The 8,173-nt window shown below is 42.6% G+C and overlaps 1 protein-coding gene across 1 annotated transcript; it reads left to right on the top strand.

Annotated features, from left to right (window-relative positions):
- The first annotated feature begins 30 nt into the window (after positions 1 to 30).
- Positions 31 to 7,639, top strand: NUDT21 (nudix hydrolase 21). The gene is made up of 7 exons (XM_052797029.1): positions 31 to 249; positions 2,500 to 2,700; positions 3,951 to 4,014; positions 4,704 to 4,793; positions 5,458 to 5,533; positions 5,906 to 6,020; positions 7,348 to 7,639. The coding sequence occupies exons 1-7, from the start codon at positions 134 to 136 to the stop codon at positions 7,367 to 7,369; spliced, it is 684 nt and encodes a 227-aa protein (XP_052652989.1). The 5' UTR covers positions 31 to 133; the 3' UTR covers positions 7,370 to 7,639.
- Positions 7,640 to 8,173: the final 534 nt, after the last annotated feature.

The following is an 8,173-nucleotide window of genomic DNA, read 5'->3' as shown; positions in this document are numbered from 1 at the left end:
GGTGGTGCCGGAAGTGCGGCGGCGGCGGTTCCGGCGAGGCGGCGCGCGGAGGGTGTGCGGCCTGGCGGGGAGGTTAATGGCGGACGCCGTTCCAGCCGCTGAGCACTGAGCGCTCCTTTGCTGCCGCGCCGCCATGTCCGTGGTGCCGCCCAATCGTTCGCAGACCGGCTGGCCCCGCGGGGTGAACCAGTTCGGGAACAAATACATCCAGCAGACGAAGCCGCTCACGTTGGAGAGGACCATCAACCTGTGAGCGCCGCCTCGGGCCTGTCCGGGCCCGGGCCCGGGCCCTGCCCCCGCCCCGTTCCCTCCCGTCCCGCTAGCGAGCTCTTCCCTGCTCCGGCAGCACCCCTGGAGCCGCCCTTGGGCAGCCCGCCGGAGGTTTTTACCTCAGCACCCGCCGTGCAAAGGTCGTCTGGGGCCCTGGTCCTCCGCCGGCCGGGAGGCTGAGGGGAAAGCGGCGGGAGAGCCCGGTTGCCGGCGAGGGGTCTGCCCGCTTCCCCCCCCCCCCCCCCCCCCCCCCCGAGGGCGTGCTGTTAAGCTGTGAAACGCCACACTGTAGGATGTTGTGGGTACTGAAAGCTTGCCAGTGATCGGGAATGTGCGGCAGTTAGTATATATGTTTTAGTATATGGAAACAGCGTCTGACTCGGGAAGAGTGTGAACCCCAAGTAACACAGAAAGGGAGTATTCAGACACGGTGAACATTGCTTACGCTTTTCTTCTTGTATGCGCTTTCACAGGTGTCTGCCTTTGGTGGCAGAGAGAGAGAGACAGGCCGTTGGCCTGGATGGGATTTGGGCTGACCCTGTGTAGTCAGTAGGATGTGGTTGGGTATGCCTGGTGTTTGCTGATTGTCTGGTGCAGGTATTGTAATTTAAATTCGGAGTGGTTGGTACTGGAGAAAACTTCACTTCTGTCAGAGATGCAAACTATTTGCTAATAAACATGTACTTACTTTATGTGGGAAGTCATATACTTTAGTTTCTTCCAGTAAACTCTGTTGGGTGTGTTCTTTGCTAAGTACGTCTGTCAAGTTGCAGAAACAGCAAATGTTAACTTTAACAGTCAATATTAAATTTTAGCTATTAATCACAGACTCATATTTTTTTGGTATAGTTGAGTTTATTCACAGTTAGAGTCTTGTGGAAGTTCAAATATGAACTTCAGACATTGGAATATTTTTATAGTGTTTCTGAAGAAAAGACTCAGCAGGGAGCTTGTGTTGTCATAGTAAGTTTTTTTTGAAGTATAGGCTAAGCATTTTGTAAGATGTACAGACTAATGCACCCACCTTAGCTTAGTATGGGTTAGCACAGTAGATTATTAATAAAGCTATTTGTGTATCTAAAAATGGAAATGAATGGCAAAAGAAATGTAGATAGTTCTAAGCTATAAGTGAAAGTGGGGGGGCTTGCTAATAAATGAATCTGCAGTTAGGAAACTGGTTGTTTTGGTTCACTTGTGTACTTTGGGGGGCGAGGAATTTGAGGGGGGGAAGAGTGTATACTACTTAAGTTTGACATGCTTAAGTATTGGGCAAAGAATACACAAGATGCATCTCAAGGAAAATGTTCCCCATGAAATCAGTCATTTATTCTGTTAATTCAGTTGCTGTATGTCACAAGCCAATAAAACCATGGTGATAACTCATTACTGCTCTGCCCAGAACCCATTTTCCTCTCCCTTTTTGACTTAGTCGGATGATTCTGTCTTCTCTCCAGGCCTCGTGCTATCAGATCTCTCTGTTACTTGGATTTTGTTGTACAATAACATTCTCCTGTTGCCCTCTGTGCCCTCTAGGACTGACCGATTTCTTGCCTAATCTTTCCTTTGTTTTCTGACTCTTTTCAGTCCCTCTTACCTGGAGAAATCTCCCAAGTTTCCACTGTACTGTTATGAGAGAATGCAGAAGTCTAGCACCTAGCCCAACAGAGTGATCTGCTCAAACTCTTGATCTTACCCCAGGCTCCCAGCCCTGCAATTAGACAGTCAGCATTTCTCCTCTTCTGTGATCCAGATGTCTGATTTCCCACTTCAAAACAAAACCACTTCTAACAGTTTAGTTCTCAGGCTCTTCATTATGTCTGCAGAAAACAAAACCGCTGTCCTGTGCAGCTTGCTTCCTTCCCAGCAGAGCTTTTCTCTCCCGTTCCTCTCCCAGCTCCTCTCTGAGCCTCAGCTGTCTTTTCTCTGGAGTGTGGAGATCAAAGAGGGTGGCTGTTGAACTACAGTCGCTGCTGGTTCTTTTGGGCTTCTTTCCTTCTTTTGAATCAGCACCATACTAGCGTGTCGATCAGCAGGACTTTCTGCGCTTGTATGCATCATAGTGCAGATCTTCCTGTGATAGGGACCCCCTAAGTCTCAAACAAGAACCACTAGCCCAGTTACTGTTCCATCAAGCACAGAAGGTTCTGCCTCAGGGTAGATGCTGTGTCATAGTGATTTAAATTTAGATTTCTTGTTACGCAGTAACGTTGGGTTTTTTTCTCCTTATAGGTATCCTCTGACAAATTATACATTTGGGACAAAGGAACCCTTGTATGAGAAGGACAGTTCTGTGGCAGCTCGGTTTCAGCGCATGAGGGAAGAGTTTGACAAGATTGGCATGAGGCGGACAGTGGAAGGGGTTCTGATTGTACACGAGCATAGGCTGCCCCATGTGCTGTTACTGCAGCTGGGTACAACTTTTTTCAAGCTGTAAGTGTCTGTTTCTTGAATGTAACTTTTAGTTTAACTTTATTGTCACAGACCACTAAACATGCAGGCTAGAGGTTAAAGTGTGGCTAACTGATTGATGTTTTGAATGTGATTCATTTCTCACAAAGACTTAGTCTGGGAAAACTTTTTCGAGTGGTGGCGTTTTCATCTGAAGTGCATTTGTCTGACTCTGTTCACGAGTGGTGTGACTTAGTTTGGAACCAACTGGAAGCCTTAGTTATGGTGCATCACTATGGTAGAATCCTGTTTAAAACTCGTTATCAGTAGTTAGTGTGTTGTACTTGCATTGTGAAAGCTGTTACGCTTAAATATGCTTACGCTATGGCGGCAAAAATGGTAAAGTAGAGCTCAAAGAATAAACCCCAGTAAATGTAGAATGATACCTGTTTACAAACTACTGGGTGAGCTGGGGACAGCAAGAAAGGTAGGCGTCTAAATTTGAGAAAATTGCTTCAGTTCATCTCATAGTTATCACTGCCAGAGTGAAATTTTAGCGTTTGGATCATATGGTTGTAGTGATGGTGGTGGTGCTTGTTTTCTTTTTTAAACTGGATGGGCTTGACTTGTCTCAAGTTATCCTGCTTGTGTTCTTGCTCTTACATTTTAAACATTTATATTGTTTGTTGTCAATTTTGTGTGCATGAAATCTAATTTTATATCCAGATTCTTTTTTGGCATTTTGATTTGGGGGATGTTTGTGCACAAAATAGGCTAGACTCTAAAAGTTTTGCAAAACTCTGTAATGATGAAAATGTGTTTTTAGTTTTTTTTCATTAACCTTGCATCAAATGCAGGATGGTTCCCCACATGAGTTTTATTTTCTGCTTCCTGTGTGCTTCAGTGAGTGCTGTTTTTGAGATAAGAACAAATACGGTCGGTATCTACAACTCTTTCTTCAACTTCTGGTGCTTTTATATTGTTGTTAAAACTTTACCTTTTAAGTGTCCCAGTTATTATTGTGTATATTGTTATACTTTGTCCTGATGAAGTTAAAGTACTTTGTATAATAGTTATTTTGTAAGGGACATACAGTAGCGATTTTAGTCACGGTTTTGATGAAAGCTATCCTACTGTCTTCAAATTCAGCAAAGTTAGCTTTGGAAATTCTGACTTAAGGGCCTTGAGTGAATTTGTAGCTCCCTGCCTGGAAGAACATCCAAACTTACCTGTGAAAGTCAGTAAATGCAATAAAACATAACTTTAGCTTTCGTCATTGATTATTTTAACAGACCTGGTGGTGAACTCAATCCAGGAGAAGATGAGGTAGAAGGGCTCAAACGCTTAATGACAGAGGTCTGTTTTCTTTTGTTATGTTGCTATACCAGACTGTTGGATTATTTTAGAGTTAACAGAATAAGCCAAAGCAGTAGAGTAGTCTCCTTACCGCTTCTGTTATTTTGATGCTTTTGTGATGTTCTCAGGTAGTTAACAAATAAAGCCATAAGTTCTCATTTATCTGCATCGTGAGTGTGACAGAGTGGTTTAGTGGCTGACCTCCTACCTGCTGCTTAAGTCCTGTGTTCATTTGCAGCTTTGCTTTTAGGCTGACTTCAGGCAAGTGGGTGTGCAGATGGGCAATAAAATATGTTGCGGTGCACAGCCGATGAGGACTTGCCTTTGAGATAGTCTTCCCAATGCACCAATTAACCTTCCATGCTCTCCAAGTAACCTAAAGTAATTCTGTCAGGTAGTGTAACAATGCGTTTCATTCTTCCTGTTGGTCTGGCGGGACTCAGTTCAACTGAACACAGCATGGAATTTGAAATGCTCTCGAAAGTGTCCTTGTCCTGTCAGGTGAGGCTTTTGCTAAAACATGTCACTTTATACAAAAATACTCTAAAATTCTATTAAAAGCTGTTCCAGAGCAGTTCTGAACTACATCAGACCCTTATCACAGCCAGTCTTCATGTTTCCAGTATATGTTTTCTAAAAATATTGACTTGGGTTAGCCAGAGTTTTGACTGTAACTGGATTTTTGGTAGATACTGGGTCGTCAGGATGGTGTTCAGCAAGACTGGGTGATTGATGACTGCATCGGTAACTGGTGGAGACCGAACTTTGAACCTCCACAGGTGAGTACTCGTGTTGACTTTCATCATCTTTAGTCAAGTACTGATTGTTCTTCCAAAAGCCTTCAACCTACCAGTTGGGCTTTTTGAGTACCTGCTGCATGAGCAATTAGCTTTTCTGTTTTTTTACCTATTTCACCTTGTTTCTGTGGCTGAGGAGAAGCTACAAACTTTTTTCTCTGGAAACTCCCATCTCCCTCACAGCCATCCTGATGGATGAGAAACCACCGGATGTAATAGCTTCCAGTCCTTTGCTGAGCCAGACACACCATTTAAATTCCTGTTGTAGCTACAATGGAAACTCTTGCACTGCTGCATGTGGAACAGATGCCCTGTGAATAAAATAGTCTCGCTACCCTGTTTCTAAATTCTTCTAGCGCTGAAAATACTTGCTCAGTTTGCTGTTATGCATTTCTGTCTGGTTGGGTTGTTTTAACTGCTCATGAGTATTGGTGCCTCTTGAGATCCTGTCAGTAGCTGTGACAGCAACAGCATTCCTTTCTGAGTACTTTCTTATAAAAGTGGTTTTCATTATTTGATGCCATGAAAGAACAATATGTGACATGTTGAAAGCTTGCACAGTGCTTGATAATTTATAAAGTAGCACTTAAGATTGCACAATATTTTCAAAGCTCTGTACAACCAATTTTTATTGTTTTTCTTCCAGTATCCCTATATCCCAGCTCATATTACAAAACCAAAAGAGCACAAAAAGCTTTTCTTGGTCCAGCTTCAAGAAAAGGGTAAGTGTTTGTTTGCAGCAAAGGACTGTATTTATAACAATGTCTAAATGCTTACATTTTGTGCAAGGAAATGTGGTGGCAAGTTTGTGTTCCTGTGCTTGCAGTTCTTTGTAGTTGATTGTTAAAAAAGTTAAATGCTGATAGCACTTTTGAAGGTAGGTGATCTTTGAACATGAGTTCCTAGTAAATGCTCATTCCTGCTCCTGCGTCAGTATATGTACAGCGTATGAACCCCCTATTTCACTAGAAAAGGAATAAACCTGCTGTAGTGCTATATGTAGTGATCTTGTTTTGAGGTGCGTGTGGGGTGGTTATACCTTGGCTGAATGTGTGGTGGTTTTTCTTGATGAATCAACTTGTATTTGCTTTTAGCTTTGTTTGCAGTCCCCAAAAATTACAAGCTGGTTGCTGCACCACTGTTTGAGCTCTATGACAATGCACCAGGATATGGACCCATTATTTCCAGCCTTCCTCAACTTTTGAGCAGGTATATTATAATTTATTTATATTATAGTTCTTGGGAACATGTTTGCTGTGGGACACCAGAGCAAGGCTAGGCACCACAGAAACCAACTTGAAAAGGTTGCAGCTATCCCAAAGAGCTTAGAATCTAGCTCAGACAAGATGCGATGGACAATTTGGAGGCACCGGTTGCAACTTGCTAGCACCGAAGTCCTATCTAGCAGTTGTAGCAAAGGAAGATGTGAAGGACCGTGAGGATGGAGCTGTGCACAGGCTAAGGAACAGCTTCTTGTGAGCGTTAGGGACAGCGTGAGAGTAAAAGCCAAGATGCATGTTTGAAGCACTGAGTTAGGTGTGCGTGTTACCACAGCTTTGTGCTGATTAAATGTGGTGAGTTTTTTCAGACTCTGTGTAGTAGAGCTTATAACGTGTAGCATCCTTACAACACAAGTATCTGTAGGGACAGCTGTATTTTTTCTTTCCTTTTCCTGATGTACACACTCTTTGGCTTTCTTACCTGAAAATGGCTTGTACCTCGGGTCTCTAGAGCTCACTAGTCTCACTGGTTTCTGTTACTTCAGCAAATGTTCAGGAATGCCAGGCATCCCACAGCCTGTCAGCTGTTACTCAGGGAAGTAGTTTTGTCATCCACCTACTTTGATGAAAAAAGTCTGTTAGCAGAATGTCAGCACTGGTATTGCCTATAACAGGCTTGTATCGTGCTGGGTTTTTTTTTCCCTCTATCTAGTCCCAATTTTGGCAGTTGTAGCTATGGACGCTTCCCCCCTCCCCCTGCTCTAAAGACAGCAGATACTTTCTCCCGAGTACCAGCAAAACACTGGCTATTATGCAGCCAAACGCCAGTTTGGTACCAGTGCAACTGACACATCCAGAGGGTGGACATCTGGAAGTTGAGATGGATGCTTGCTTTCACTGTGTGAATGCTGTTGTGCAACTTGGTTGAGAAGAATTAGCTCTTCTGTTGAATACGTCCATATGTTACCCTTGGAGTATATAAGGTTGGCCCTGACAGCAGAAGGGCTGCGAAAGAGTTGCTGTTGGGGGAACATAACTGTCGCTGGTATTTTCATGTCTATGAAGCTCTCTTAAGAGATGAAGTGTTAATAATTAGTTCTTCTGCAACCTTAAGAGACTGTTGTGCAGTGCTAGTGTAGGATTGGCTGTTAAAAATGATGCTTCCTGCTATACTGAAAAGCTGTCTTAAAAAAACCACTTCTGTCAGATGGAAGCTTATCAAAAGCAGAAACAAAATATTTGCTTATTCACTCAAAAATGTCACTTAAATAAAAAGAATGAAGATTCCTCACTTGGTATAATCCTTTTAATTTTAGGTTCAACTTTATTTACAACTGAATTCCTGTATACCTGAAGAGTCTGATAGAAGAAGCCGTCTCTGTGAGCACAGCTTTAAAATGTAGAGAAAAGAATACGTGTGACGCAAGGATTTTTTTTAATGTCATTCTTTTCCTGAGGGCCACTAAACTTTCTATTGTATGAATAGAGAAGTGAATTTCAACTGTTTAGGTAGTGGGATGGCAATGTGATATCCGTGTTTTAATCACTTTTCATTGTAATACTCACCAAATTTTTTTTGTACAACATTAAACAAAATGGTTAAGATTCTGTTTGTCTTGGGTTTGGTTTTTTGTTTGTTTTTATTTTATTTTTTTTCCTTAGTTGTCTCCTGCTTTTAGGTACATATGTTAAACTTTATTACTTTCCTTCAGGAATACAGAAGATCTTGGAAACAAGAGGAGGACCTAAACCATTCAGGGACCATTCGGATGCTCTGGTCTGCATCCCTGAGCAGGGAATTAGTCTGAGGGAGAAATTAAATAGTATAAGTAGGTGCAACATAATTTTGAGTCTTTTCTTAAGTTAGAGAACAGAATTGCTGTTTTGAGGTAGTATGAGTACTTAAAGGCAAGCGTAGCCTTTGTTCACAGCTTACCAGAACTGATCTGGAAGCATTACTGTTTGTACAGGACTTGGAGGAGGTATGATGTGTATCTCCTCCCTCTGTGCCCCCTTAGGAAAATAACAACCCAGCAGATTCTGTTGGACTGTCCCGAGATCCAGTTGGAAAGTGAAATTAATTCTGTATATTTTTTTTTATAGCTACAGGACAGAATTTGGGTCATGTTGAAATGTTTTGCC

The sequence above is a fragment of the Harpia harpyja genome, chromosome 9 (assembly GCF_026419915.1).
Source record: "Harpia harpyja isolate bHarHar1 chromosome 9, bHarHar1 primary haplotype, whole genome shotgun sequence".
Lineage (NCBI taxonomy): Eukaryota > Metazoa > Chordata > Aves > Accipitriformes > Accipitridae > Harpia > Harpia harpyja.
The sequence above is the reverse complement of the archived record's forward strand: the minus strand, read 5'-3'. Positions and strand labels throughout refer to the sequence as shown.